Source organism: Leptonychotes weddellii, chromosome 5 (genome assembly GCF_054177405.1).
Source record: "Leptonychotes weddellii isolate Sample4059 chromosome 5, ASM5417740v2, whole genome shotgun sequence".
NCBI lineage: Eukaryota > Metazoa > Chordata > Mammalia > Carnivora > Phocidae > Leptonychotes > Leptonychotes weddellii.
Genome location: NC_138373.1, coordinates 18,800,361 through 18,814,748, shown reverse-complemented (window position 1 = coordinate 18,814,748; position 14,388 = coordinate 18,800,361). Strand labels below are relative to the sequence as shown.

The window sequence follows — 14,388 nt, the reverse complement described above, 5'->3', positions numbered from 1 at the left end:
TCTCATAGGCCTTGGACACTGAGAAACAGAAGTGATAATTCTACCTCCGTCTCTGCCTCTCACTAAAGATGTTGTAGGGGTCAAGTAGTATCAGTCTGAGAAAGTCCCTTGACTTGTCAGAAATAATCGGTTAACCTGTGCTTTGCACCTATGACCTGCCAGTTTCTGTCTTGATGTGTGGCTGGAGCTCAGCTCTATATCTCTTCTCTCCGCTCCTGGACCGGAAGCTCTTAGAGAGGAGGGTACACCCACACATCGTAAAATGTCTAGTTCTGCACCTTACACAGGAGGAGCCTGGAATGGACCTTCCTGGGTTCAAATCCCAGCTCTGCTGCTGAACAGCTGAGTGACCCTCAGCAAGTTACTTACCCTTTTCTGGGCTTTAACTTTCCCATCTTTAAAAGGGGGAGCAGGGTAATACTGTCCTGTTGGGTTGTTTAGAGAGAGAAGTGAGGTAAACTATTTCAAGTGGTTGACTCAGTCCCATGATAAATGCTCACAAGATGGTAGCTTTATTTCATAAGAGGTATCATTCCAATTATTAGACAATACATGTTGGGCACATGCATCTATGACTGTTACATAGAAGATAAAGTTCTGTGCACTGTAAGAAAGATTTTGTTAAGATTTTGGAGGGCCAGCTGCATGTTAGAGCACTTCACGCATGTCATCTTCGTTCTCTCTGGGTTCCTGGTCTCACAGTCCCTCAGGACAGCTTTGTGACGCTGGGCAGCAAACCTCCTTTTACACTGCAACCCAGCCACACCAACCTACAGATTTAACCAAACACACATAAATATAACCAAAACATAACACCTAGGGGTACTCTGTGCAGGGTGCTCTGATCATTTCCATTCCGTTCTCTTTGATTTTTTTATTAAGTTGATCATGTGACTTGACCCAAGGGGACCTCTCTAAGAAGAGGTGAAGTCATTTGTTCATTTAGCAGGCACCCCTTGATGGAAGGAGAAGAGGCAAATCTCATGGAGGTGTCCCCCCAAGGACCATAACACTCATCTGTCTCACTAAGTCCCAGCAATAACACTGTGGCTCAGTTATTATTATTATTATTATTATTATTATTATTATTATTATTAATCTCCATGTCACAGATGAAGAGACCCAGATGTTTAATAACCTTTCCAAATCAGGAAGCAAAGCTGGGTTCCAAATAAAATCTGTTTGGCACCACTCTCTTGACACTTACTATGACCTAGTCGTGGGACAGGAACAGGGCTTACACGGCTGAGCGGAACACAGCCCCTGACTCTAAGATAGTTCCCATCTCCCTTGAAAGACATGTTTAAAGAATTCCCTGAGTGGGGTATAGATTCCTTTTTCTGGCCCAAACTCGTTTCCTTCTGGATATGTTCTCTGAGGCCACTATTTCTCAAATTCTAATAATTCATTTTTCCCCCATAGTCACGATGTTAGATATCTACTACAATACTTCAAACCTCAAGGGCTTAAAACCATGATAAACATTTATTATCTCACAGTTTCTGTGGGTCAGGAACTCAAAAGAGTGACTAACCTGGGTGGTTCTAGCTTGGGGGTCCCACCTGAAAGTTGTCATCAAGCTGTCGTCTGGGCTGCAGTCATCAGAAGGCTTGACTGGGGCTGGAGGGTCTGTTTCCCAGGTGGTTCCCTCTCGTGGCTGGGGAGTTGGTGTTGGCTGTTGGCAGGAGGCCTTGGCTCTTTGCCAGATGTACCTTCCCGAGATGCTGCTTGAGCGTTCCCATGGCCTGGCGGCTGGCTTACCCCAAACCAGTGATCCAAGAGAGAGCAAAGTGGAAGCCACGATATCTTTTGTGACCTAGTCATGGAAATCACACATTACTTTACTGGTACAACACTCTACTGGTTATACAAGTCAGTCCTATTCCTTGTGGGAAGAGGCTACTATGCAAGGACATAAATACCAGGAGGCAAAAATCACGGGGGGCCATCATGGAGGCTGATTACCACGGCTACCTATTATCTGTAATATGATCTATGTATTTCTTTTCTTTTTTTTTTTTTTTTATTTGATGGAGAGAGACACAGCGAGAGAGGGAACACAAGCAGGGGGAGGGGGAAGAGGGAGAAGCAGGCTTCCCGCCGAGCAGGGAGCCTGATGCGGGGCTCGATCCCAGGACCCTGGGATCACGACCTGAGCTGAAGGCAGACGCTTAACGACTGAGCCACCCAGGCGCCCCTATGTATTTATTTTCTATCCTTTATTACAATTAGCTTTATCCTAAACAATAATATCCATGAAGTCACAATATTAATGTGCTAATTACATTTTCCAATACAAACAAATATAACTTGACAGCTATTAATTTTAAAAAATTCATGTACTGCCTATGCCCAGTTGCATACTTCCAGTGGCACAAATATTACACTTGGGGGAATAATGGGCCTGGCAAATGGGGGCCTGTCATAGAGTCCTGGGGGTTTTGATCCTAAATCCCAGCTATTCCCTGCTCTCCATGTGGAACCTGAGAAATACAGGATATCGATGTTGCGGTTTGCTCTCTTCTAGGACCGCCTGTACTTTGTGATGGAGTACGTGAACGGGGGTGACCTCATGTACCACATCCAACAAGTTGGCCGGTTTAAGGAGCCTCATGCTGTGTAAGTACAAACTTGTGCTATGCTTTTCCCTTGGGATACTTGGTGGGCTATTAGTTACCTTGGGTTTTCAGCTGAATAGGGATTCTTAACATCTTGAGCTGCTTCTTCTTGAGAAATGTATGGCCAGGGAAAAAGGTATTCTGCTTGACATGGGATACTTCTTTCTTTCCTTGACACCAAGAACTTGAAGCTTGAAAACCACAACTATTTCTCTAGCTCTGATTTTTGCCCTTGACTCCGAAGGAAAGGCCCCGTAGATTCCTTGGGGGATGTCGTGGTAGCTTTTGTTTTTTCATTTGCCAGTCTTTCTCGAGAGCTTACTGTGTGCCAGGCCCAGAGAGTTTGTAGAAACTTGCTCAAGATCACAGAGCTAGTGTGAGACAGATCCACATTCTGACCCAGATTTTTGCTCTTATGCTCTGCTCTCCATCGCTCACTCTCTTGGATGCCCTCCTTCCTGGGGGGATGACCAATCAAGTTGCTTTGTGGCTGTGCCCCGAGGCTCCTGGGTGGGGAGACGATTGGGTTTTTGGAAATGTGTTTCCCCTGCTGAGTCCATTCTGTCCCTGTCAGTCCCCAAGGCAGCCAGTCTTTTCTTTTGAGAACATGGATCTCATCATATTCTTCCCCTGCTGGTGAACAGGAACAGCAAGTCATAGGATTAGCAGAGATAACCTCTCCTGAGCAGTTGGCTGAGATCTCATTGTCCCTCTAGAAAGCTCCCCAGGACTCACCTAGGGCCCCTACAGTCACTCCAGAGGCTTGCTGACTCCTGTTCAGCTCAGCTTTGCCCTCTCCCCTCCCACCTGCCGAGGTGGTGAGCACTGTATTCTGGTAGGGTTTGCATTCTAGATAGCTCCATGCACCATGCCTAGGTCTTGCCACAATTCTAAGGGGACGATGGGCTTGGCTCTTCTTTTACTTCTAACACCTAATTGACCACAGACCCTCATCCCATTATCACACAAAACAAATTGTCAGGACACTTCACAGAGTTCCCTAAAGCCCTGCCTAACCCTGTGGTATAACTGGGACTTTCTGATTCTCTCAAAATCTCTTTCCTTCTGGGCCTCCGTTAAGAGCTTACACGTTGGGCAAATGCCGTGCCATTCCTTAGTGATATAACTTGGCCAAGTCCTTTTCTGTCACTAACCCTCAATTCCTCATTTAAGGAAGAGGGAGGTACTAGTAGGACCTACCTCAGAAGACGGTTATTAGAATTTAATCAGATAATGACCTACAATGATGGTATGTAGACGGAAAGCCTTCAACAGATGAGCTGTTAGTATTCAGATCTTAAACTTGCCTTACACTGAAACTCATTCTCCAGCCAGTCCGTCCTCCCCCATGGCCTCCTCCCCACCGATCAGCTGCTGAACCTCTGCCCACCTTGATTTGTCCTGAAGGCAGCCTCGTGGCTCTCTAAACCCTGTTAATTTGTCCACACCCCCACACTTTGTGTTACGAGATGTGTGGTTGACCATCTACGGTGGGATGTGAATGCCCCATGCCTCATTCAATACTGTATTGAATTCTGAGGGTTTGCCAGGCATACGGTGTCCTTGAATCTCTCCATTGCTTTTTTTTTTTTTCCTAATTTCAGATTTTACGCTGCAGAAATTGCCATCGGTCTGTTCTTCTTACAGAGCAAGGGCATCATTTACCGGTAAGTGAGCACTGCAACCCCTTCCATCCCCTCTGCTCCCTCAGCTCCTCCCCTCTCTGCCTCTTTCTTTAACTGCTTTTAAAATTAGAATCCCTGGTGGGGGAGGAATCCTCCAGTCCTGACTTGGGCATGTGTTCGCATCGCCCACTGCCCTGGCAAAGTTTGGGCGGCTCTAGATGCTGACGGAAGATCGCTATGGACCCTGCCACCAGTGATGGTTCAGAGCCTCAAACGGGAGACCATTTGCTTGCAAGAGGGCAAGCTCGCCAGTGGGGGCCCAGCACTTCCTTCTCTTGCCTCAGGACCCCAAATCTGGGGAGCAAGCAGAGAATCTCAGCTGGCAGGGATATGATGGGTCCTATTATTATGAGATTATTTATTTATTTATTTATTTTCTTTGCTACGTAACTACAATTTAGAAATTAATCTCTGAAATGCTTGCCCTGAAAGACAGGATTAAGTTCAGGACTTGGCATTTGCCCGTTTTTGGAGGAGCAAGTGTATGATCATAGCTGTATGAGTCATACCGTTTTATATTTCATGCAAGGCAGACTACTGAGCCTGAGGCTGCTATTTGACAGTGAGTCCGGGATGTACGATTCTCCTTACACCACACGGATGCGACGGCAGACGCAGTGCGGGCTCGGGCTGGCTGGTTACGCAAGAGAGGCTGACAGGGGCCCGGGGCTTCCAAAGGGCACTTGGCACGGGTGAAGGTCTATCTAAAAGACTGTGAAGAGCCATAAAATTCCATGCCATTCATTTAGCTGATGGACATTTATTGAAAGCCTACTATGTGCTAAGCACTCTTCTCGATGGTGTAGATGCAACAGGGAAGAAAAAAGGCAAAACCTCCTGCCTTTGGAGAACTTCAGTTGTAGTGCTGGGAGACGGATACGTAAATCACAGAGATAGAGCCTGTCAAGGAGCGATAAGTGCTAGGGAGAAAAGCCGAGCAGGGGAGGGGACTGGCGTGGGCCTGGTGGTGACGGGGGTGCCTGTCACTCTGTGGAGAGCACGGGATCAGCGTCTTGCTGCAACCAAAGGACGTGGGGCCAAAAAGCGTAAAAAGATGAGCCATGGTGGTCTCAAGGCAGATAGTGGAGGGGAGGCTGTGGGCACTGATGGAATGGAGAGATGGAAGGTGGGCACCTTGCCAGAAGCCTGCAGAGTCCAGGGGCTTTTTTTGAACTCCTTGAAATGCTGATATGAATCTAGCGGAGGAGGGGACAATCATCCTGAGTACGTAGAGTCCCTACTCTGCTTCGTTATTCCTGATAGTGGAGGGATGAATGAAGGTCAGGAAGAGGAATGGTTTCACCTGGCACTTGGGTGAGTTCAGTGAAGAAATAAAAAGAGAGATAAAAAGAATTCAAACTGTAAATCGCACGCTCATTCTGGCCATGCTTGCCCTCAATGAACCTGTATCACTGTGTGTGCAAGAGATGCACCTAGGAAGCCTCTGATTCCGTTTCCTCTTTGACTGCCATAAGCGGGAGCACCTTGTGCCAAATGGAACTCTGGTGTTGAAGGGTACACATTATCTTCCATATGACATGACCCCTAATCCAAGCCAGTAACTTCAGCAGGGGCTTAACTGAAGAACGGGGATCATGGGTAATCATTCACTCCACATGATTTTCACCTTATGTGCTGACATTAGAACATAACTCTTGGACAGGATGGGTCTTGGCTAGAATAGAACTGGCCACTGAGGTTTGCTGAGAAGATTAAATGTGGGACTGCAAGTTTATTGGAAGAAAATCCAGCCCCAGGGGAGGAGCCGGGAGAGGAAATAGAGTTTTTTGTCAACTGGGTTGGGATTCAGGGTTGGGTTTCCAATCTAGTAGGGTTGTGGATTGGGGTCTGGGATCCAGGACCTTTGCCATTCCGGTTATAAAATACAAAGATTAGATTTCGGTGCTAAGACTGCCTAACTCAGAGCTCTCTCTACCAACACATTCTCCCATTCTTCCTCAACTATTCATACTTCTTAGGGGACACTTATCACTCTTTTAAAGCATTCAGCATCTGAATCCCTTTCATTCGTGTGTAGGAACAAAGTCCATCTCCTGTTCTACAGATGGAAAATTCCAGATACTCTCACAGCCTCCCTGCAGCAAGGGCAGACACACAACCCAGGCTCTGACACTTGTCACACTCACACAACACCATGAATCAGAAGGTAGTGACCAAGAAAGGCAGAGACTGTAGAATTGAGGGTGGCCATAGTAATCAGCTACATCTATTTTCCGGAGGCATGAGGGAAAGCACTTCTTAGCAACAATATCCAGAGTCCAGCATTACGCTTCATGGAACAAGATGTCTGTACCCCGTGGTGGCATCTGTGACGTCTTCACTGGCCCAGCTCTGCGTGCAATTAAGCATTGTTCCTAGCTGCCTCGCCTCTACATCTGGTTCTCCAGCCTCCTAGGAGATTCTGTGAACTCCCAATACCTTTTTAACAATCCCTTTCCAGGTTGACATGGTCAGAGTTGATTTTTGTTGCTCACAATCAAAAACCTTGATTGAGACAGAGTTTTTGAAATTGATAATCAAATGAAAACCAGTAAAGATAAATTACCTGGCAGAAGATGTGTGGTTTTATAACTTCATTGAGGTGACCTTCATGTGGTAAGGTCTTTTAAAATATTACAAATCTCTCCCTCTTTCATTTACATCTCTAGTTAATTGGAGAATTCTTAAGTAAAGAGGATGAGGAATTAGGTTAGACTTGCCCTCTCTGAGGACCATAACTGGAGATGTTGGGTGCAGGGAAGGACAAAGATCCTTCCAAACTTCGTGTCTTATTTATGGATCACCATCCCTAGAATGTGTGATGGTTTTGCCCTTGATGGATTTCTGAAAATGAAAACAATTGCTCCAGCCCCCTTTTGAAGAAGAAATGATGGATTATTACATTGAACCAAAGGATGTAGTAGACTATCAAAAATCATATGTGGCAGTGAATATGACTGGGTTGTCCCCCAGCTGCATAACCTGCTGGCTCTTGGCACCTGAAGCTCCTTTTTTTTTTAAGATTGTATTTATTTATTTATTTATTTAGAGAGTGGGGGGAGGGGCAGAGGAAGAGGGAGAGAGAATCTCGAGCAGACTCCATGCTGAGCACAGAGCCCGATGCAGGGCTTGATCTCATGACCCTGAGACCATAACCTAAGCCGGAATCATGAGTCAGATGCTTAACCAACTGAGCCACCAAGGCACCCCCTGAAGCTCCTTTTCTATAGCACATGAAGTTGTTATCACTTTCCTAGTTGTCCCAGCTGCCTGTTTGGGGGCATGTGGTCAAGCTGAGGGGAATGTCATGGGTCTCTGTTATTCAAATCACATGTAGACCTGGCAGGTTTAGGTGAAGCAAGTTGCTACAAAGTCCAGTGTAAGTTCTAAGCTGGCATTCAGAGACCACTGTGGCTTGTAGAAGGATGAAGGCTGGATATGGGTGGTACATGGACAGCACCAAAGATCATTGTATGTTGCTGTTGGCAAATGGGGTGCAAGTGGGCCTCCCCTTGGATGAACGGACCTCACAGGCATAGATAGGATATGCCAGTATGTTTTTTTCAGGTTGTATTCTAGTCGAAGTTGTATTATAGTCGAGGATGACAACAGCAACTCAATTCAAACTAACTTGTTAAAAAAGATATTTTATAGCTGACATAACTGAAAAGTCCAGGGGGCAGATCTGACCTTACACCAGGATGGGTCCAGGGGCTCAAATGATGTTATGAGTGTTCACTTTATCACCTTCCCTCCAGTTTCTGCTTTATCACTACTAGCTTTCTTCTCCATCTGGTGACCCCTGGCACTTCTCGACTTACATTCTACCACCTGAGCAATCCCAATGTAAAAAGAGCTCATCTCTTTCCTGACAATAGTGCCAGAGCTGATGCTCAGTGGCTTTGATTAACTCATATTGGATCACATGGCCATTCCTGGAACAGTCACTGTGACCAACAGAATGAGGTGTTTCCAGTGGCCAGGATAGGCCCACATGACTGATTGTGGAGCCAGGAGCTGGGATCAGCGCCACCAATCTTACATGGTTTGAGAATCAGGAAAGGATAGTCCTTCAAAGGAATATTGGGATGCTGTCATCACAAGATGCTAAAATAGGCAGGTACCGCAGATGTCCTCCACCCAATAAAGATGATTTAAGATAGAGATCTGAGTTGAATAGTAGACCCCATTACCTCTCAGGAAATTGGACTCTATTGAGATTGAAGACTGGCCAATAGATCATCACTACTCATTGATACTAAAATACCAAGTGTTGACACTGGAGTAGATGTTTAGGGAAGAAGAAAGTGTGATGATACTGGAGTAACCAATACTCTGGGAATGTGCAACCATTTCCAAAAATAATCAAGCTCTCCTCATCAACATGGATGAAATAAAAGAATGCAAGTATAGCACATGTCCTTTAGGTTAAAGTTCAAATGTTACCTCCATGGAGATGACACCTTTCTGGCATCCTGTTTGTAGAAACCTTCCCCAATTACTAATTCATCATCCTCTTCATTTTCTTCACACTGCCCATCAAAATCTATGGTAATCATAGAACTAATAATAATGTGATAATTCAGTAATATATAATAATTATAATTAATAATCATATAATAATTATAGATTTGGACACTTGTTAATTGTCTTTTCCCCTATACTGGAATTTAATCTGAACAAGAGCAAAATGTTTGTTTACCCTGTTCACAGTATATACCTAGCTCCAAGCATAGTGCCTGTCACGTAGTAGGTGTGCAGCCCGTTTTTTTTTTTTTGAGTGAAAGAATCAATGGGAGCTCTTGCGGTCATGTCCCAGGAATCAGCCTAGGAGAGCTTGGAGTACTTGAAGCTAAATAAGATTCTTTCCATCGGTTATTTTTTTCCTCCATGATCTTCAGAGATATTTTCAAAAATAATAATTTTGTGAAAAATGTATCTTACTATGAAATATAAGGGGTCCTTAAAGTACAAAGACTGACTCTTGAAATGCTCCTGGATACAAGAAGCCTCTATGGATTCTCTGCTCTTTATTTAGCTTCCTGTGGCTCTCTCTTCTCGGAGCTGCTGTCTCATTGTGTCCTCGTGAGATGCTTGGCACAGTTGGATCTGTAGAAAAAGAAAAACAGACAAGTTTGTGGACCCCTCTTTATTGGTCAGATTATAAACTATTAGAGGGCAAGGGCTGGCTCATACTTACCTCTGTGCTTCCCCAACATCTAGCACAATGTTTTGCACGTCACGAGTGGCTGTTGGTTGACTTGAAATAAATAGCATTTGTTAAATCCTTAAATTTTTATGTCTGCTGCAGTGACCTCAAACTTGACAATGTGATGCTGGATTCAGAGGGCCACATCAAGATTGCTGATTTTGGCATGTGTAAGGAAAACATCTGGGATGGGGTGACCACCAAGACATTCTGTGGCACTCCAGACTACATCGCCCCTGAGGTGAGAGCTGATGGGACCCCTAACACATGTCCATGTTGCATTGATCTCTCCCCTGTGCCCTAGATGACCATGTCAGAGCTAGGAAAGGTCCAGGGGGGTACTTGGCAAGCAAAACTCAGGCTAGTCCTTCTCCTATACTCTAAATCGTTCCTTGGAGATCACACATGCAAATTAACTTTGCACACATCCAGAAGCTCAGGCCCAAAATACATCAAGGTTTGGGGGAAAATTTAAATAAAACTCAAAAAGAACCATCCACACATCAGGAGAGTTCTTCAAGCTGCTATGGCTCATGGCCATATGATACTGCCTCATTATGACATTGAAATGTTTGTTAAGAGGAGGGAAAGAGAGACAGAGAGGGCTTCCCTAAGCTGACATATGACATAGGATTTATGTGCTGATACTAAATCCTGAAAGACTTAGAATTTTTCTTTTTGTGAGTAAGATATAAATGAAAGGGAAAAGATTTAAATCTAGTGCCTCTGCCTCCCTTCCCAAAGGAAATGGTCAGTTGCAGAATGGATTTCCCCAACATGTCATGGTACAAAATTTGTGCCAGATGATAGCCTTCCTTTTTCTCTGAATTGGTGCTTAGAGAAGTGGCATTTTGCAATCTACTACTAGATTTTTAGGAAAGGAACTGAGGATGTGGTGCAGAGTCTTGGAAATGGGTATTCTAGAATTCTTTTCTTGACTGTCAGTCACTTATTTGGGACAATGGTGATGAGAGGCCCCCATGTAACTAAATAATTTGCCACAAAATTTAAAACCTGCATACTCTTTTACCAAAATAGTTCTTCTAGGAACTTAGTTTGCAACACACATGCACATAGCTGAAATGATATGTGTTTGAAGTCCTTTCTTCATTACAGTGCTATTTTTAAATAATGAAAAATACGAAGCAACCTCAATGACTATCAGTAAAAGAATGGTTAGCTAAAATATACTACATTCACATTAAGAAGTACCATGCAGCTCTTATAAAGATCAGAGTACATCCGTATGTACTAACTTGAACAATGTCTGTCAATCAAGGAATGGACAATAGACTGAATTATTTATAGTATGAAATACCACATCAATTCAATTCAAAAGACTGAGTTATATATATAGATATGGAAAGATCTTTGAAACATATTAAGAGAAAAAAAATCAAGGTACAGTGAACCCCTATATGCCAACAAGCTGGACAACCTAGAAGAAATGGAAAATTTTTTAGAAACATGCAACTTAATAAGACTGAATCAATAAGAAATGGAAAATTTGACCAATTCCTAGTAAGGAAATTGAATAAGTAATCAAAAATCTCCCAATGAAGAAAAGCCCAGGACTAGATGGCTTCACTGGAGAATTTTACCAAGCATTTAAAAAAAAATTAATACCAATCTTTCTCAATTTTTTGTGAAAAATCAGAGGAGGGAAGACTCCCAAACTATTTTTACAAGTCCAGTATTATTCTAATACCAAAAACAGAAAAAGACACTACTAGAAAAGAAAACCACAGGCCAATATCCCTGATGGATGTAGATACAACAATTCTCAATAAAATACTAGTAGACTGAATTCAGGAGCACATTAAAAGGATCATTCACCATGATCAAGTGGGATTTATTCCTGGGATGCAAGGATGACTCAACATATGCAAATCAATCATTGTAATACATCACTAATAGAATAAAAGAAAAGAATCACATCATTTCAGTAGATACAGAAAAAGCAGGGATAAGACAAAGGTGTCCATTCTCATGATGCCTATGCGACATAGTACTAGAAGTCCTAGCTAGAGCAATCAGGCAAGAAAACAAAAATATCATAATTGGAAAGGAAGAACTAAAAATGGTCTCTGTTTGCATATGACATGATTTTATATATAGAAGATCCTAAAGACTCAACCAAAACTGTTAGATCTAATCAATGAATTCAGTAAAGTTACAAGATACGATATTAGTATATAATTATCAATTAATAATTAGTATATAATTAGTATATAAATATCAGTATCATTTCCATATACTAACAACAAATTTTTTGAAAATGAAATAAAGAAATGGATCCCATTTACGATAGCGTCAAAAACAATAAAATACTTAGGAAATAAATTTAACTAAGGAGGTGAAGTATTTCTACTCTGAAAACTGTGAGATATTGCTGAAAGAAATTGAAGAAGACACCAATAAATGGAAAGACATCCCATGTTCATGAATTAGAAGAATTAATATTGTCAGATGTTGATACTACCAAAAACCATCAATAGATTCAAGATTTCAACTGCATTTTTGACAGAAGTACAAGAAACACTGCCCAAGTTTATGTTGAACTACAGAAGACCCTGAATAGCCAAAGATTTGAGAAAGAATGGGGTGCCTGGGTGGCTCAGTCAGTTAAATGTGAGACTCTTGATTTTGGCTCAGGTCATGATCTCAGGGTCATGAGATCGTACCCCGTGTCAGGCTCCACATTGGGTGCAGAGCCTGCTTAAGATTCTCTCTCTCCCTCTCCCTCTACCCCTCCTTCCTCCTCTCTATCTCTATCTCGCTCTCTAAAAAAGAAAAGAAAGAAATGATAAAAAAGAACAAAGCAGGAGGCATTATACTATTGATTTGAAGCTATACTATAAAGCTATAGTCATCAAAACAATATGGTACTGGCCTAAAAACAGATGATAAGTAGGCGAACGGAACAGAATCGAGAGCCCAGAACAAAACCTAAGCATATGTGGTCAACTAATGTTTGACAAGGAAGCCAAGAATACTCAATGGAGAAGTCAGTCTCTTTAATAAATGGTGCTGAGATAATTGGGTATTCATATGTCAAAGAATGAGACTGGACTGGACCGTATCTTACACCACTCAAACAATTAACTCAATGATTAATGACTTAAATGTAAGACCTGAAACCATGAAACTCCTAGAAGAAAACATAGAGCAAAGCTCCTCAATATGGGTCTTGGTCATGATTTTTAGGATATGACACCTAAAGCACAAGCAAAAAAATCAAAACAAGTGTGACCACATCAAACTAAAAACCTTCTGCACAGCAAAAGAAATCACCAACAAAGTAAGAAGAGAACCTATGGGATGGGAAAAGTATTTGCAAACGATATATCTGATGAGGGGTTAATATCCAAAATATATAAAGAACTCATACAACTCAACAGCAAACAAAACAAAATAAAAAAAATCAGTCAATTAAAAAATGGACAAAGGACCCAAATAGACATTTCTCCAAAAAAAAAAAACCAACAACCCCAAAGCCATACAAAAGCCTAACAGGTACATGAAAAAAAATGCTCAGCATCACTCATCATTAGGGAAATGCAAATTAAAACCACAATGGGATTATCCCCTCACACCTGTTAGGATGGCCATTATCAAAAAGACAAGAGACAACAAGTGTTGGCGAGGATATGGAGAAAAGGGAACCCTTGTAACTGTTGATGGGATTGTAAATTGGTGCAGCCACTCTCGAAAACAGTGTGGAGGATCTTCAAAAAATTTCAAAATAGAGCTACCATATGACCCAGCAATTCCACTTCTGGGAATATATCCAAAGGGGGAAAAAACACACACACACACTAATTCAAAAAGATATCTGCACTCCCATGTTTATTGCAGCATTATTTACAAAACATGGAAACAACCTAAGTGTCCATCGGTGGATGAATGGATAAAGAAGTTGTGGTTTATATACACAATGAACTATTATCCAGCCATAGAAAATATAGATGGACCTTGAAGGCATTATGCTAAGTGAAATAAGTCAGACAGAGAAAGGCAAATACTGTATGATCTCACTTATACGTGGGATCTTGAAAAAAGAAAGAAGAAAACCAAACTCACAGAAAAAGAGATCAGACTTGTGGTTCGCAGAGGTGGAAGATGGGGAGGGGGATTGTGAGAGGGTGGTCAAGAGGTACAAACTTCTAGTTATAAGATAAGTAAGTATTAAGGATGTAATGTACAACATAATACCTATAGCAAACACTGCTGTATGATATATAAGAAAGAGAATAAATCCTAAGAGTTCTCATCACAAGGGAGAAAACTTTTTTCCTTTTTTTTCTTTCTTTTCTTTTTATTGTATCTATATGAGAAAGTAGATGTTAGTTGAACTTATCTTAATCATTTTCACAATATATGTAAATCATACCATCATGCTATGTGCCTTAAACTTGCACAGTGAGGTATGTCAATTATTTCTCAATAAAATGGGGGGGAATCAAGGTACAGAATGTTAAATACAATATGATACCATATACGGAAAACAACAACAATACACAGATCACTGCTCTATGTTTCCTATGAGTATGTAGAAATACATGTAAAAGCATAGAAAATCTGGAAGGTTCCAGACTGATTTTATAACATTGGTTACCTCTGAGGATAAGAGCATGCTAAAAAGAAATTTAGCTCAACCTGTATACTGTGTACATTTTTCACAAGGTAAATATATTTGTGTAAAACTCGAATAATTAAAAGTGATCTTTTTTAAAAATCCTTTCTAGATTTCCCCTACTATTGACAGTAGAGCATTCCTGTGAAACCTTTCGTAAGCCAAAATGGTGTGAAGCGAAGAAGCAGTTTTACATGGGAAAAAAATTTTTTAGCGTTCTCAGACCCAAAAAATGACCTC

At 42.0% G+C, this 14,388-nt stretch overlaps 1 protein-coding gene across 2 annotated transcripts in view; it reads left to right on the top strand.

Annotated features, from left to right (window-relative positions):
- Window positions 1-14,388, top strand: part of PRKCB (protein kinase C beta) — a 307,175-nt gene that overhangs the window by 258,652 nt on the left and 34,135 nt on the right. For both annotated transcript variants that reach the window (XM_081819817.1, XM_081819816.1), the window contains exons 11-13: window positions 2,528-2,619; window positions 4,223-4,285; window positions 9,615-9,753. In XM_081819817.1, coding sequence (XP_081675943.1) covers window positions 2,528-2,619; window positions 4,223-4,285; window positions 9,615-9,753 — 294 coding nt within the window. The remainder of the gene's footprint in view (window positions 1-2,527; window positions 2,620-4,222; window positions 4,286-9,614; window positions 9,754-14,388) is intronic.